General features: G+C 42.4%; 2 protein-coding genes across 2 annotated transcripts in view; both read left to right on the top strand.

Moving 5' to 3' along the window:
* LOC134480490 (uncharacterized) overlaps nucleotides 1-17,792 on the top strand; it is a 447,240-nt gene that overhangs the window by 304,092 nt on the left and 125,356 nt on the right. The gene's annotated exons all lie outside the window — the stretch shown is intronic.
* Nucleotides 873-13,365, top strand: LOC134478920 (uncharacterized). The gene is made up of 5 exons (XM_063267990.1): nucleotides 873-1,415; nucleotides 2,132-2,291; nucleotides 3,280-3,411; nucleotides 4,081-4,264; nucleotides 8,541-13,365. Exons 1-5 carry the CDS (start codon nucleotides 1,286-1,288, stop codon nucleotides 8,544-8,546), a joined length of 612 nt encoding a protein of 203 aa, XP_063124060.1. The 5' UTR covers nucleotides 873-1,285; the 3' UTR covers nucleotides 8,547-13,365.

Raw genomic sequence — 17,792 nt, 5'->3', positions numbered from 1 at the left:
AGGCCAGGAATGAAGTCAACCATCATTAGGGAAAGAGCAAGGTGAAAATTACATAGGAAAAAATATGTGCCTTAATCAGAAAAGATCCTCAACTTTTAAGGCCTCCACAATCTCCACCCCTCTCTTCTGAGCTGTGCATAGTGATGTTGTATAACTCTAGATGGTAGTAAAAGGCAGAGTTCTTCCCAGAAAACTCATACATGATTTTCACCCTGACATCTGTGAGGTGAGGTGGCATCATATCACAGAGTCAGCACACCCAGGATAAGGACACAGAAGCCACAGATGACAATGCCAAATGGACTCCCTCCTGAACTTATGGACCCATTAAAATTGAGGTTTAGCCTAACCTTAGGCCATTCCACTCCCTGCCCATCCGCCTGATTTTTATGTTTGCTCTGAGTAAAAGATCAGCGTGTAGCCCCAAATATCCTCAGGATTGGACTTGGAAATTCAGGAAGAACGATATTGGAAAAGGGATGGCTATGTGGTTACAATGTGGTAACACAAGGTCCAGGTTGACGTTTGCTCGCTGATGTCCGATTTCACTGTCTTGTTATATTTGAGAAAGGGAGGATGTCCAACTTAATATATAAAAGGTACAGAAATTTATTATTTTATATATGCCCTGTAGTTGATCCCTATGTTTCAAGAAAAAAGAAGTTTTTATTCTAAAAAAATAAGATAATAGACCATTGATTTTGTGAAATACATGGATATGTAAATAAAAACAATGTCAACTGTCAAGGACTGCACAGTAAGCAAATATTTCCAGGTTTTATACACTCAGAGGTCTAGAAGAAACATATTGGCCTCCATAAAAAGGAAAACCTTAGGAATCGAAATGTGTGTCACATGCATTATCTCGAGTAGTAGATTTACTTTTAAGAAAAAACTCCCTCTTCCTTGGTCCCTAGAGATTTGGGTGCTAAGAAAAATCTGTTCTCTCATTCAGGTTGTAAGCAGCCCTCCCCAGCAAAAGCACTGTTGAGTTCTAATAATGCACAGAGAAACATCTAGCTTAGCAATAGAGGTTGCCAAATGCTATTCCCAGTGATGTATGAGAGACTGGAGGAAAGGGTCCGCACAGAAATTGATCAATTTTTGGAGAGCTAGTTAGCAGGTAGGTCATAGAACTTCCCAGTGGCATCATCAGTAAGCCCTTCACTGGACAATCTATTGTATCTAAGAGATCCCTAGAATCTTCTGTGATGTCACCAGTGTTGTGGTGACACCAACTGCCTTTGGGATATTCCTTCAGTTCCCTTTGGGTTCACAAACAGGCATGTTTCGCCAGCCGCTCAGGCTATTTCAGAAGGAAAGTGTTGATCAAGGAGAGACCACACCAAGGCTGAAGGAAGATGACCTCCTCTCATCTTCCTTGGAAGGAAGGAAATCATTCTGGGGAAGGCTTGGTGAGTCCTGGGCAGAGTTGGGGAACATCCTCAAGGAGGTATGTTTGAGATGTGCCTTCTAAGATTAGGCCTTACAATCAGGAGCCTTGGGATTTTTCAAAGGCAAACCAAGAGTCAGGAGTTCCTGATCTTTAATTTGAGAGAAAGCCAGAAAGTGGGAAGCCTTCAGTTTCTTTTCTGGAAGCTTTTTAATTGTGAGTGTCAATGCATGGCAGGAGGAGGCACAGTGAGATTAAAAATGTGACCATCCATGGTTGGGAGTTGAAGCATTTCTTCCTCTAGATTACTGTAGTTTACATAAGTCTCAGATGGTGAGAACAAGGAAGGATGCACCCCGAGAAATGAATTGAGTTCTCAGACACTTTGGGTGGAACACACATGATTAGAGCCTGATGGTGCTAGCAGTATGAACTCCAGGATTAACTGAAACACATCTGATATGAGATAACAACGTCCCAGATGTTTATGTATCAGTCAGGTTATACTATTCAGGGTGAGGGGTCCTGTAATAGTGAATGTGGCACGAGTATGGCATTAGAGGTTGGGAAGAGGGACATAGCTTAAGAATCAACCTTTAAGAAAGCTTTTCTGCTCTTTAAGGGATTCACCCAGTCTCTACCATTTCCCCTTCCTCACCTCCTTTTCGGATTCAGAATGTTCTTTTCTGCCCATGGGCCACCAAATATGCAAATTCACTTGGGTTTATCTATTTACAGGTTTTGGTAGGAAGGCATCATCCCAAAATGTCATCAGTAAGCAAGAGGAGTGTTTAAAGGAACTGGAGGAACTTAAATTTGAAATCCAGAAGTGTCAATTTGAGAGGGATGAATTTTATCAAATCCTGGACCTTTATATCTATGATAATTGGGACCACAGGTAGCCATTATGGCCAGTAACCTGTGCACTGTCTTGTGCTTTCTCTCTGCTAACCCAAGATTTCCTCTTAGCACAAGAGAGGTTTACCTCTCATCCTGGATTTTAAGGAGATTTGGAAGGAATTTGCTTGTGAGACAAGCTAGGTCCTGTGTGTTTAGGGTCAACCTCTTTTGTACTTGACCCTGAGCTCCTTGGATTAGCATTGGTTCTGTCAACAGCTAGAAGGACCTGGTCACACTTGCTGCCTCTAAGTGAGGGGATGAAATGCCTGCACGTCATCCCTCTTTTCCTCTAATTTTTTTCATTATACACTGATTCTATGGCACCTCCATGCATGTAGTTGGGATTCTGCTTGTGTTTGTATATTGATTGGTATGTAAGTATGTGAAAGTGTTTGTGGGTATTAAGCTCTCGGTCAGGGAGTCTGGGGAGTTTCATGGGATCTTAGGATATGTCTGATGGACAGTTTGCAGGTCATGATAGTGGGGATGCCCACATGGATCAACTGAGCACTTTGCATCTTCTGTTTACTTAGGTGGTAGATAGGACCCTCCTGAGGGAAGGAGGGGTTACAAATCCTCTATCCTGTCAAAGTAGTTATTCCCTCTGGGAATTCATGGAACAATAGGAAACAAGGTTTGAGAATCCCTGTTTTCAAAACAAAAGAAATATCATCACAACTATCTGTTAGACCCAAGCCACTGCAGTACAGTTGGTCTTGGGGGAACCATATCTCCACAGTCTTAGAAAATGTCCATATTTCAAAATAACTCTTTGCTGATTTGCGTAGAAATATTTCCTTGAAAGAATTGTTGTTGGAGTCTCACTGTTGTGTTTTTGCTCTGGTCTTTGTGTTTGCCACATTCTTCCCTCCCCCCACATTTCTTAAATTTCAATTTTTTATTGGGTTTTTTAATTTACAATTCACTTAATTCTGAAATCCTGAGTTCAGATGGTTATTTTTTTCTTGGGCCATGCCCCACAACAGGCTGGATGTCGAATTGCCAATACTTCAATCCGAACATGAGATGAGAATGATGGCTATGCAAATGATGACCAGTTCAATAAGTGAGGCCATGGAGAGGTACAAGGAGCTCATACAAGTGAACAGTTCCTACCGGTGAGTCGCTGACAGAGATGAGAACCCAGCACTAGGCAGGGAATGCTCCTGTCCTATATGACATTGAACCAAAGTCAGGGCACTGGTTCTGTAGTGTCTGACTTTTAACAAGAAGCCTGCCTCCTGGCAAGGGTCTTATGTTTGTAGCTCTTGGACTCAGTTGTCCTACATGTGAAGGCTATAGAAGACCCTCCAATTGTTATTTTCCCCATTAAGTATCCTCTAGATAGAAAGTTTTGTACCGTGATGGGAATATCAATCAACTCTGAATCTCTAGGACTCTGACAGAAGATTTAAAGATCTGTGATCCATGAGAAACACATGGAAAGATTGTATAGCTATTGGGACTTCAATTACCCCTCAGAGGGGATTTCCCCACTACGTGAAGATGGTTTTAGCATATCATGGACATATAAGCACCCATATGGACCATTTCTTCTTCCTGGAATTATATAAACCGTCTTAGTGTCAGGATTGTCAGAAGTACTTTGATTCATGTTGAATGTGGATTCTGGATTTGACCTCCTCTAATTGGTGCTAACTTGTATAGTGTGGCTCTGTTCTGGGGATGTCTGGGGATGAGGGATTCCTTGAAGGGATGATTTGACTTGCAAGAGTGACAGGCAAATAGAAGCTGGCTGGGTTTACCATTTTTTGTTTGTGGTTCAGCATCAGGCACTCCCAGGTTCTGCGTGAACAAACTCAATTGAAGAACAATATACAGATTTTGCTGAATGAGAAGAGCGAACTGCTGGTGGAGAAGACTGAACGGCCAGCATCCTGTGTGGAGGCAAAGAGGCTCTGTGAAGAGGCCGGAATGAACATCTGTGTCCCCAGTGCAAAGGAACAGCAGGTATGATTAGGCCTCCAGGTCAGGTTGTCCTCAGGTCTTTCCATAAACATAGACAAACCAATGTAACTGTCTATTGACTGATCCATGTCCTGACCTAGGTCTCATCCAAGTGTTCATTCATGTGATGGTTTACAAGGCTTTCTGTGGAGATAGCCCCTCTTCAGGAAACTGCATGTTTGGAAAGCGAATGCTCCTGCTCTTCGAGAATCTGCAGTTTATTAAGGGAGATGGGTTGATCACATATCACAGCACTACATGCCATGTGTGTGGAGGGTGCTATGTGGGAGCCCCTCTTTAGACTAGAACAGGGCTTTGAGGGATGAAGCAAAAGCCTGGAGCTCATTTTCATTACAGGGATCTTGTGAGACTCCAGGAAGTAAGTAGTTTTCAAGGAGGACAGGCTGGTGGAAATGGCAAAGAACCGGTTCTCATTTGTGGTGGCTTTTGTTCTTCCTCCCCTCATGTCCCTGTATATGAAGATGGTGACTTCATGCTTCATGGATCTTGGGTAACTACAGAGCCTGTGTATCAGCATGTCAGTCCTGTCTTATTTGAGTGCTCCTGGAGAGTTCATATGTGGGCCTTACAATCTGAAGCTGGATAGAAGACCAAGGATGTGGAAAAGGTTTCTCAAAGGCTGAGGGTTGGCATGAGAGATGTGAGACTTAAAGAACAAAGTTATCCGTATATACCCCCAATTCTCACCAAGAAAGGTGCATTGCTGTGCTGACCTGCATCTTAGGGAGCATGCGGGGAGGCCAGTTCATGACATGCAGTTTTGTCCAGTCATTATCCAACTTCGTCCTTTAAGCCTAGGTCTCTCAACAAACTTGAAGCTTCCTTTTTTTGTGCTGTCCAGCAGTCTTTGCATCACCGGTCCAGTTCCAGGTGGAGCCCTGTCTCTTATTTGTCTCAACACATTCTTAAACCATTCAACTATTTTCAAAATAAGGATTAGATTTCTTCACTTTTCCTGAACAGAGGTATCCCCCGGGAAGATTCTGGATTGTCTTATTGGCTTCACCATGATCTTGCATGGAATCCTAGAGTGCATCCCTCTGCTGACATTGCTTTGCTGACTATATCATGGGCATGGCATTCTTTAAGGATAGATTCCCTCTCAATACTGTACACAGTGCTGCATTTCAGAAAAGTCAGGGTATGTTATTTCTTTAGCCTCCTTCTGACTGACATTGAGGTTGTTTTAACATCACATGAACTCTAATGTGATGAAAAGTTCCTGGTAAATGACCATGAGTCCCTGTCTTCTCTGATGGTTCCAAGGTCTTCTATGAAGGAAACAGGGTAGTTTTAGTGAGGGGCCTATGATGAGTCAACATAGAGCTTGATGGAGTCTTTTCCTAGAATCTCTCTCTTGGGAATTTGATATTGTATTGTTTAGGCTATCTGTGCAGAACATGTAACTTACTTGTAAAACCAACAAGTATCTGCATAGAAAGGTTTCCTGAAGTGGAAATGAGTACAGGCCAGGGCAGCACAGCCTGCTTGAGTCTAAGAGACTTGTACACAGCATAGCTCCCACTAATTCCTCACTCAACAGGAAATGTGCTGCACAAGATCAAAGTTTTCATTTGTGCGTGCAAGTGAGTATCTGTGTATTTCTGTGTGTTTGTGTGTGTTTGTGTTTGCAGTAGTGAATGTGTTTCCCTCTATTTCCAAGTTTCATGAGAAAAATACTCTAAGAGTTCACTTTACATCCATGAAACATGAAATACAGCTGCCCAGTCATTTGGCATCTCCATCCAGCTCTGTACAGCAAAAGGACACTTAAGGTATTAATTTATTCTGTTTTCAAAAATACCGTAACAGAATTATCTCGTGAAGTCTGGGGGAGGAGTGGGAAATATGTTCAAGTGAGTCGTGTTTCACAGGGGTAACAAATGGTACAGGCCTGGAGCTTGCAGGTCCCTTTTGGTTATGGTGTAAAAGAAGGACAATAAAGTCCTGTAGAAATGCAGCCCCCCAAAAAGAGGACACAAAAACACCTGTAAAGTTAGATTTTCAAGTGATTAGGAGTAAAACTACTGGTCTGCATTGAAATCCTTTGGAGCACATCAAAGGAAAGGAGTACAGGGAGGTAAGGGGGGCTTCTCTCTAAAATCCATGAGTTTATGCGGCTTCTCTGTTCTTTGTGAATGGTGAAAGCCCACTGGAAGGGTGTGTCACTCACTGTGTCTTCTCCAAGGTTGCTTTCCACATGGCCTGCTACCATTTCTCTCCAGCTACCTTGGCACACTACAGCTTCCGCTGGGAGTTTGGCTTGGATTTTATTCATTGAGAATTTGAGTTGCTTGGAGGTGTATTGTCATCCAGCAAAAGCCCCATAGCTATGCTGTGGTGCAAGAACAGGGCAGTGTCAGGAGCCCCTTTGGTGCACAGATAATCTAAAGCGCTCCCCTATGTTATCTGTGTAGCATTCTGCAAGTGCTGTCAATCAACATCATTTTCTCTCCCTTAATTTAAGCCTCAATGGAGTTAGGAGAAATGATGAATTTCAGATGGGTCTGGGAGTGTAAGAACAGGTAGCCCTATGAGAAGCCATGTTCAGAAAGTGGAACAGAAGGTTTAGTTAACCCAGTGATTCCACAACAAGGAGTAGGTGTTGCCATTGCAACTAGGGCACATCAGTGTTGTAGTGGTCCCAGAGTAGCCCTGAAGGAGAATCTATCCAGACGTCCATCAGGCAAGGAGTAAAAGTGTACCATAGGGTGGAGCCCTTCCATAGATTCTGATTCAGTCTGAGAAAATCCATGCAAGCTTTTACGTACTTACTCAAAATATCTGTGGCACAATCACATTACGGGGAGAAAAATTGTTGATTTGGATCCTGGTTATGGAGATTTCCTATGATTCTAGCTTTGGGCATGAAGTCACTCAGGCTATGGTAAAGACAGCTCAGATTAGAAGAAGTTGCACACTTTGGGGAAAGTCTGAAACAGTGAACAAGAACAAGAGTCTAGTCTACCACCAACATATGATCCTTTGCTGGGGAACAAGACTGCTCTACACAGCCTTTGGGACTTGCTAAGCCAGATTGTTAATGGGGAAAGAATCCTGAGTCTATGACAGTTTATGGGAGGACAGCACATCACTGACTGAGCTGTCTATACGCTCTGGCCACTATGTACATATCCCACTCAACATTTGTTTTTATGCCTCCAGCGTATACTGGGGAGTCTTTACATTAAGCATTAATGTTCAGGTAGGAACACAGGCTGGAAGAAGCCATTTGAATATCCTTTCCCTATATAAATACCCTTTTTGGGTGAATGACCACCTACATGGATTTCAGCCTCAGGCAGCTAAAGAGCTACTCAGAGTATAGTTCTGGTACAGTTCATGTGAATTTTGCCCATGAAACAATATATATGATCCTCTGGATTTCTTGCTATTTTCTACTCCTTTCTTCCTGTGATCTCTCTGGAAAGATCTGAGGACATTTTCTCTTCTGTCCTCTCACAAATTGCCTTACACTAGGCATAGACTTACAGGGGTGCTGGTGTGTTTCTACATCACAATCACCTTTAATGTCCGTGTGTACGCTGGGAAGATTTGCATGGAGCACATTCTCAGTGATTACAGGATCCATGCAATTCCTATGGATTTGATGTGAGATGGCTTCTCTGTGCATTTGCAGGTACAGTGCTTAAAATGGAACCTAGGCAGGTTCCTTCACTGCAAACATAATCAGAACTTTCACCTCAATTCTAGGCATCTTCTCCAGAAGGCATCCACATGGTATTGTAGGTTGCTCATCCCTCTCTTGAACTCAGATTCAGACATAGGTACAATGTTATTATTCAACATAATATATCTGGACCAGTGGAAATATACGCTCATTTTTCTCTAAATTCCAATACAGTGTCTAGTCCACAGTTCAAATTCTAGCAGTTTTAAAAGCTGAGATACAAATCCAAGAGCAGGTACTCTATGACACTTGGGGATGCAGGGACTGACCTCAGCTGACAGGTCATGCTGGATTGTCCAACTGAATAGAGCTGATGTAAGAGGGAGAGTTGAAAGACTGAACCCCCAGTGAACTAGACTGTGGGGGGGAGGGCAGCAATGGGGGGAGGGTTGGGAGGGGAACACCAATAAGGAAGGGGAGGGAGTAGGGGGATGTTTGCCCGGAAACCGGGAAAGGGAATAACACTCGAAATGTATACAAGAAATACTCAAGTTAATAAAAAAAAAAAAAAGAGGGAGAGCTGAATTGAAAACCACTCACTAAACCTTTATTCCTTTGCTCTGCTAGGTCTGAAATTCTCCAGGAGAAACTCGAACAAGACACAAACCAGGGCAAGATCTCCCTTGGAGAGAAGTGCTACAGGAGGAGAACTAAGTGTGCACAGCAAATACACCACTATTGCATCTCATCTGTAATGTCCATAGCAATTGTGAACTGCATTTTCCTCCTTTAGTTTTATTTCTTTGGATTGAATAGGCCGTACTTTCACCTCCCCACCCTCCAGCAAGTGTAAACTTTTGGAGGGACTCAGAGAAGTGCTGATGCACATCAATCAAGAGGTGCTGGTCATCCAGAAAGACTGTGCACGTGTAAATGTGTACTTGTCCTGGTGGGTCATCCAGAAGAGTTTCATGGAGATCAGTTCACAACATTGGAAAGACTTTGAGATAAAGTCTGTAATATCATTTCTACTCAGTATTGGATGGCTTTGTCCTTAATACCCCCACTCCAACAAAACAGACCTACTTCCACTCCTCTTGAAAAGATTATTACCATCAGTAACTGCTTGTCTACTGTGTCTCCAAGGAAAGACACAGGCTATAAATCTATTCTGCAGAAGGAGCAGCAAAAAATGCTTAGCGCAATTCCTCTATTTAAAGTGTGCCTGAGTTTTGATTATTTTGGTTATTTGGTTTTCCTCCTATTCATTTGAAGTTTTGTTATTTATGTGTTGTTGTTTTGTTCATTTGGTTTTCTATTTTGATAAGGATATAGACTGTATATATTGACAACCTGCATCTGGTTACTATCATGTAAATTGGATGTATCCTGGTGAAAAAAAGAGTAATCTCAAACTCTTCACTCTTAAGAACCTTCTTTATTGATCATTAGTGTCAACATCTGAAGTCCCACAGCTATCAGGGAGGGATGGATCTCTGCATTCTCATGGGGACTGGGCATCAAAATCACTTCCCAGTCAGACTGAGATTCAAAGGCAATTATACAGTCACTGTTCACTGTGTTCCAAACTCTGTGAATTTCAACTTCATATTGCATATATTACCCACTGTATATGCTTACTGTCAAATATATAGTTACCTCTAAATTATACTCTGTGGATGAGAGTGTTGAACAAATTAATGGGATAAACATTAATTTCTCTGTAATATCTCCCAGGACATATAAACGTGGCATAAGGGAGTTTAAACCAATCAGGAAGCCTGCACCCAAATCCCGTGGTGGAGAGTGCTGAACACCCAGGAATGCAGATACTCCTGATGCCACAGGACAGAAAGCCACTTCTGCCCAACTTTGCCCACATCTCTTGCCCAATATTAATCTGCATGATGCCTCTGGAAACAGGAATATAGGAGCAGTCAGTGGCAGGAACCTGCTTGGTTCAGCCTGGGTCCAGAACCAACCCAGGCCCTGAGCATATTTGAAGAAAACCAGAGGCATACAATTCTGTTTCCTGATTGTGGCTTTTTTTAATTTGAAGTTCTAAACACCATTTTGTTGTTGTTGAATTTTAATTGGATATTTTTCATTTTGAATTCAAATGTTATTCCTTCCTTGTTTTCCAGAAATAAGTCTGAATACCATCGCCCTCCCCCTCTTCTATAAAGGTGTTCCCTTCACCATCCATCTCTTTCCCAGCCTAGGCAGGACCAAGGGCTGCTCATTCCATTTGTGCCCAAGAGGACCATCCTCTGATACACATGCAGGTGGAGCCATGGCACAGTCCCTGTATAGTGATTGGGTAGTGGTTTAGTCTCTGGGAACTTTGCTTGGCAGTCATGGTTGTTCTTATGAGGTTGTTAGTCCCTTCAGCTCTTCCAATCTTTCTGTAATTCCTCCAACTGAGGTCCAGTTCTCAGTTCAATGGTTTGCTGCTAGCATTCTCCACTGTATTTGACATGCTCTGGCTGTGCCTCTCAGGAGAAATCTATATCCAGTTCCTGTCAGCCTGCACCTCTTAGCTTCATCCACCTTATCTAGTTTGAAGGCTGTATGTGTATAGGTCACTCGTGGGGTAGACTCTGAATGGCCATTCCTCCAGGCTCTGTTGTAAACTTTGTCTCCCTATCCCTTCAATAAGGATTCTTCTTCTCTTTTAAAGGAAGAAGTGAAGCATCTACATTTTGGTCATCCTTCCTGAATTTGATTTGGTCTGTGAATCTTGGGGAATTCCAGCATTTGGGCTAATATCCACTTATCAATGAGTGCATACCATGTGTGTGTTTCTGTGATTGGGTTAACTCACTCAGGATGATATGTTTTAGTTCATTCTATTTGCCTATGAAATTCATGAAGTCATTGTTTTTGATATCGCTGTAGTACTCCATTGTGTAGATGTACCACAATTTCTGTTTCCATTCCTCTGTTGAAGGGCATCTGGGATCTTTTCATTTTCTGACTATTATAAATAAGGCTGCTATGAACATGGTGGAGCATGTGCCCTCTTGTATGTTGGAGTATCTTGTGGGAATATGTGCAAGACAGGTATAGCTGGGTCGTCAGCTAGTGAAATGTCTAATTTTCTGAGGAACCTCCAGACTGATATCCAGAATGGTTGTACCAGTCTGCAATCTCACCAACAATGGAGGAGTGTTCCTCTTTCTCATATCCATGCAAGCATCTTCTGTTGCCTGAGTATTTGATCTTAGGCATTCAGACTGGTGTGAGGTGGAATCTCAGGGTTGTTTTGATTTGCATTTCCCTTATAACTAACGATGTTGAACATTTCTTTTGGTGCATCTCAGCCACTCCATATTCCTCAGCTGTGAATTCTTTGTTTAGCTCTGAACTGCAATTTTTATTAGGGTTATTAGTCTCCCTACAGTCCAACTTCATGAGTTCTTTGTATATTTTGGATATTAGCCCTCTATCAGTTGTAGGATTAGTAAAGGTCTTTTCCCAATCTGTTTGTTGCTGTTTAGTCTTAACCACATGTCCTTGGCCTTACAGAAGCTTTGTACCTTTATGAGGTCCCATCTGTCTACTCTTGATCGTAGAGCATAAGCCATTCATGTTTTGTTCAGGAAATTTTTTCCAGTGCCCTTGTGTTCAAGATTCTTCCCCACTTTTGCTTCTCTTCGTTTGAGTGTATCTGGTTTGATGTAGAGGTCCTTGATCCACCTGGACTTAAGCTTTGTCCAGGGCAATAAGCAGGGTATGATTTGGACTAATCCATATGCTGACCTCCAGTGGAACTGGCACCATTTGCTGAAAAAGTATATTTTTTCCACTGGATGGTTTTGTCTCCTTTGTCAAAAATCAAGTGATCATAGATAGGTGTGTGGGTTCATTTCTGTGTCTGCAATTGTATTCCACTGGTATATCTTCCTGTCTCTGTACCAATACCATACAGTTTTTATCACCAATGCTCTGTAACTGCTTGAGTTCAGGGATGGTGATTCCCAGGGAAGTTCTTTATTGTTGGGGATAGTTTTAGGGATCCTGTGTTCTTTTGTTATTCCAAGTGAATTTGCAAATTGTTCTGTCTAACCCTATGAAGAATTGGATTGGAATTTTGATGGGGATTGCATTGAATCTGTAGGTCACTTTGGGTAAAATGGCCATTTTTCTATCTTCATCCTGACAAGCCATGAGCATGGAAGATCTTTCCATTTTCTGAGATCTTCTTCAATTTCTTTCTTCAGATCATGAAGTTCTTATCACACAGATCTTTCACTTGTTTGATAAAAGTCACACTGTGGTATTTTTATATTATTTGGGACTGTTATGAAAGGTGTCATTTCCCTAATTTCTTTCTCAGCTTGTTTATCTTTTGTGTAGAGGAAGGCTACTGATTTGTTTGAGTTAATATTATACCCAGGCACTTGCTGAAGTTGTTTATCAGGCTTAGGAGTTCTCTGGTGTAACTTTTGGGGTGAATCAAGTGTACTCTTCTGTCGTCCGCAATAGTGATATTTTGACATCTTCCTTTCCAATCTGTATCCCTTTGACCTCCTCTTGTTGTCTGCTTGCTCTGGCTAATGCTGGGGACAACATACAATGACGGGGACTGCAGGCAGTAGGCCGGGATGGAGACATCTCAGAAGCCTGCAGCAGCTCCTTGTAAAGTAGGGTGGCTTCTTGGAACCCTGAGAAGCAGGAGACACATCTCTCAATGAACCCACCATCTGAAATAAGAGGCTGCCTGCCGCAGTCCGGGATGGAGACATCTCAGTAGCCCACAGTAGCTCTTTTTAAAAACTGGTTGTTTCCATTTCTCCAAACCTTATCCCTGGACAAGGGCTGTATAGATTTCATTTGTGTGTGACTGCCTATCAGGTGGCCTTGGTGTGCACAATTATTCTATTATGTCTGACTTTCCTACGTCTTTCTACTTCTGCTCTGGTGAATTCTGTGAAACTAGATGTTCCTTGAGATTATGATTCTTAGACAATTGGAAATTGATGCATAGGGGCACAGCACAGCATATCCCTAGCGGCCCAGGTGCATATTGTGTATTCTCATCTTGGAAAATATGTAATAACTGCACAATTGAAGTTCCAGATTAAGGTTTGACTTGCAAAGACAGCTTGAAGAAAATAAGAGAAAATGAATTAGAGCCAACAATCGGGCGCTAGGAAAGGAAAAGGTTATTGAAGTTAGGAAATAAGTCTTATATAATATTACAGACTAGTTAAGGAAATATAGAATATATAAAATTATATACTAGTAAACTAAGTCAAACTACTGGAACTCTTATGAGAGTCATTGTGTGCAAGGAACAGAAAGCTAATGGAATTACTGTGCTAAGGGTTACCTTGATTCTTTCTGGCCACTGCCTGGCAGTTTTGCCCATGTCATTTATCATTAGAGAGTCTCAGGAAAATGCAATTAGCTGACCTCGGAGCTTTGGACTCTGAAGTATAAAAGTAAAGAATTAAAGTTTAAATAATGATAAGTTTACAATTATTATTATATTGGCCACAGGCCTGGGTATAGGGGAAGCCTGAAACTTTGGGGAACAGTTGCAATTCTTAGATCTTGGTGGGATGTAGTCATTCTTTGCATCTGATTTGGCAATGATTAAAAAATGTCATTTTTCTACCCGCTTTTGCATCATGAATAAAGGACTGGGGCAAGAGAAAGGCTACAGTACATGTGAAGAGTAAATGAGAGAGAGCATGCGGGAGTGAATGAGAGAGTAAATGCCAGAGCAAATGTAAGAACAAATGTGAGAGCGAATGAGAGAGAATGAGAAGAGCATGTGAAGAGTGAGTGGAGTGAGAATGTGAAGAGTGAATGAGGGAGCTAATGAGAGAGCGATTCTGAGAACAAATGTGAGAGCCAGGGAGAGAGCATGAGGAGAGCATGTGAGAATGAGTGAGGAGAGAATGTGAGGTGTGTATGAAGATTGTGTGTGTGCGTGACAGGAGAGTGCATGTGGTGTGTGTGAGATATGTATGAGGTGTGTATGAAGATTGTGTGTGTGCGTGACAGGAGAGTGCATGTGGTGTGTGTGAGATATGTGTGAGGTGTGTATGAAGACTGTGTATGTGCGTGACAGGAGAGTGCATGTGGTATGTGTGAGATATGTATGAGGTGTGTGTGAAGATTGTGTGTGTGCGTGACAGGAGAGTGCATGTGGTGTGTGTGAGATATGTATGAGGTGTGTATGAAGATTGTGTGTGTGCGTGACAGGAGAGTGCATGTGGTGTGTGTGAGATATGTGTGAGGTGTGTATGAAGAGTGTTTGTGTAAGTGACAGGAGAGTGCATGTGGTGTGTGTGAGATATGTATGAGGTGTGTATGAAGATTGTGTGTGTGCGTGACAGGAGAGTGCATGTGGTGTGTGTGCGATATGTGTGAGGTGTGTATGAAGATTGTGTGTGTGCGTGACAGGAGAGTGCATGTGGTGTGTGTGAGATATGTATGAGGTGTGTATGAAGATTGTGTGTGTGCGTGACAGGAGAGTGCATGATGTGTGTGTGAGATATGTATGAGGTGTGTATGAAGATTGTGTGTGTGCGTGACAGGAGAGTGCATGTGGTGTGTGTGAGATATGTATGAGGTGTGTATGAAGACTGTGTGTGTGCGTGACAGGAGAGTGCATGTGGTATGTTTGAGATATGTATGAGGTGTGTATGAAGAGTGTGTGTGAGAATGAAAGGGTAATGAACAGACGTGTGCATGATCGTGGGAGTATGAGAAAAGAAAATTGCAATTAAAAAGGCAGAGTGCACAAAAGAATGTTAAGTGTGTGTAGCCACAAAATGTGTGTGTGTGTGTGTGAGAGAGAGAGAGAGAGAGAGAGAGACAGAGAGGGAGACAGAGAGAGAGACAGAGAGAAAGACAGAGAGACAGAGAGAGAGACAGAAACACAGAGAGAGAGAGAATGACTTTAAGTCTTGAAGTTGCCTGTCAGTTTGTACCCAAAGAGTCGTCTGTGGATATGTATTATGTGCCTTCCAGATATCCCTGCTTCCAGGTGAGAACTCTGATCCTGTGAGAGGCCAGGAAGGGCTGACAGAATGGCTGCAACCCTGAGGCCAGAGGATAAAACTTTTTTGCCTAGAACTCCTAATTTATCTTTTCATCTGAAGCCTTAATATTAAAATTTTCTTACTGGGAAAAGACTATGATCCTGGTGAGCGTCTTGTCTCTTGGATACTCAAGCAGTTGTTTGTTGTCACAGACTGTTTGAGCTTACTCCAGTCACTGGGACTTATTCACACCTTCAAATTTGGTGAACTTTTCAGATATCTAACATTTGTGGCAAACTGAGTGACAAATGCAATGAATGTTGAGCACTTCGCTGGGGTCCAATGCATATACAGCTATGGGTGTATGGATATGGTAAGTCCCTATGAGTTACTCTAAGAAAGTAGGACTGTGCTATTAGGACCTGTCCCGCGCGCGACTTTTCGCCGGCAAGGAGCATGCGGACATTTAGAAATCCTTACTGTGACCACTTTATTAATCTTAGAAGAGGAAAAACCATGCCGCGCCAACATGGCGCGCTTATAAAACCCTAGTGTGGCGCACCCACACCTGATTGGTTGTTACACATGATCTCATAAGGCACGCCCCGGAGTGCGCAAAGACCTGGCACGAAGGCACTCTTGCACATGCGCACAGTTAACTTCCTGAAAGGGGGCCGGCTGGTGCGACAAAGGCTGGCGCCATCTTGCAATGGCAGAGTCTATCCTAGCCTACCACGTGGGGCGCAGTGGAAGCCAGCGCCATCTAGTGCTGGCGAATGTTATTGCAGCCCTCTACATCTCACCCTTATAATTTATATAATTTATAGCAGTCATGATCACCCTATCGCATGCAATGAGGAAACCTCAGCGATGTGCAAGGGCTGATCAAAGGAACACTGAGTCTCTCTCAATCCCAGTGCAATGGATCCACAGATCCATGGGGTGCAGGAGCAGAGAACTCAGATACAGAGAGAGTCCCTCTCCTCCCAGTGCAATGGACCCACAGATCCATGGGGTGCAGGAGCAGGGAACTCAGATACAGAGTAAATCCTGAACAAGATAACCAAATTCCAGGTGAGGCCCTTTGTACAATGGCCACAAGTGCTTGAGTGATAACGGCCTTGTCACGTTACTGTTGAGATCTGAGTTTGCAAACCAACCATGGTATGAATACTGATCCACAGCATAGGGCTGCATCAAACAGAGCCACTCCCGATAAGTAGTGGGTACCTCATTTGGTCCTCCTCAGCTGTTACCACCAAGGACCGTAGTCAAGCCACTCCTATAAAATTTAGAACTCCCAATTGTTAGTAACTACTCCAGAAAGTTCACCCACTGTACTTGTCTAACAATAGATTGGGGGAGGATAACTCCAGACACTGCAGACACAATGTCTGCAGCAGTAAAGGCTGCTACAATAGCAGTGAAAGTGTCAAGGTCTTTTCCAGGACAGAGTTCTCCAGTCACTGTAGCTTTACACAGGTGGCTTTCTGTGAAGCTACAGTCTGTAAAATGACAACACCAGTTACCAGTTAAGGCAGCAAGAGTCACCAGAGAAATGAAGGGACAGGGGTAACAGTTGGAGTCAGCAAGCAGCAGTGTACAGAGTCTGAGCGTAGGCCACAGTGGGACGGGAACACCCAGCGGTAACACTGACTGCAGCAACAGCAAAATCTCTGTGATGACAAAGGATGAAGGGGAATCTTCTGTCTTCCTCTCAGGGCAGAGGAATGACTCCAGGGACCCGAACCAGGAGAGCTGAATAACCAGGATCAGCAAGTCTCAGCAACCACTCAGGCAGCTGGCACACTCTTGTAGCATCCTGTAGAAAAAACACAAACATTCCCTCTTCCCCATATAAAATATCTGGACAGGAACATGTCAATAAGTGGATCTCTCTATTTCACCTAGCAGAAGTATGCCTAGTTGTAGGGTGCCATAAACTTTGGCATCCAAAATTTTAAAATTGAAATAAAAGGAGCATTATTTAGCATACAGGGATAACTCCCCCTTTTTATTTATTAAGATATAGTAAAGATATTATTTATTAAGGTAAGTCCTCGAGGATTAAATTGAGGACACTGAGCACTTGTATTTATAAATTGACCTGTATACCAAATTATTGTCTCCAGCATAATTGTATTGGATATATAAAGAATGAGATTTTTTTACTAATTGTTCTTATGTAAGGACTATAATCTGTCTGGTATCTGTCCTCCCTTGCTAAAGAGCCCAGGCAATCCAGTTTGAGTTCTTAAATGTCCTATAAAGGAACAGTATTTAGTGCTCTTAACCACTAAGCCATTTCTCTAGCACCTCACAAACTTTATTTACCTAAACATAAGCATTAATTAGAAATGTCAAATCTTGTAAATATTGTCCAGATTCAGTCTTACTAGAAATCCCTGAGCTGGCAGGGTGAAGCTGGGAGTTGAAAGTAAGCAAATGTAGTCTTCCTCTTTTCGTGAGGGTGTATTAGCAACTCTATTACCATTTTTAAAGAGCTGGGTCTATGGTTTTGTTTAGTTGTCTGAGCCAGAGCACTGAAGGGACAGTGAGTTGTCAGACATTTACACTGAAATCACTCACTGATTTCATGTAGAAAACTTGTCTCTAATAAAGCATTAAGTAATTGAAATCAATTGTAAACCACAAACCACACATTGGCTATCAGTATATGAATTGAAAGCTTGATTTTTTAACATTTTAAAAACAGCAGCTAAAGCATGGAATTTAATAATCTGTGCTGAAGCAGCAGAAACTCAAGAGAATAAACAAGTGATCTAATCATATATGTAGCCTTTTCATTAGATGAACCACCTATAAATGCACTAAGCGCATTTCCTATGGGTTGTACGCACAAATATGCAGGAAGTACAAA

The sequence above is a fragment of the Rattus norvegicus genome, chromosome 9 (genome assembly GCF_036323735.1).
Source record: "Rattus norvegicus strain BN/NHsdMcwi chromosome 9, GRCr8, whole genome shotgun sequence".
Lineage (NCBI taxonomy): Eukaryota > Metazoa > Chordata > Mammalia > Rodentia > Muridae > Rattus > Rattus norvegicus.
Note: the sequence above shows the minus strand (reverse complement) of the source record. Positions and strands in the feature narration are given on the sequence as shown.

Excerpts from the sequence above, each read along its gene's own strand:
- LOC134478920 (XM_063267990.1), top strand. The coding sequence starts at position 1,286 with ATGTTTCGCCAGCCGCTCAGGCTATTTCAGAAGGAAAGTGTTGATCAA. Across the intron at positions 1,416-2,131 it reads ATCATTCTGGGGAAGGCTTG|GTTTTGGTAGGAAGGCATCA; the intron begins GTGAGTCCTGGG and ends ATCTATTTACAG. Across the intron at positions 2,292-3,279 it reads TATGATAATTGGGACCACAG|GCTGGATGTCGAATTGCCAA; the intron begins GTAGCCATTATG and ends GCCCCACAACAG.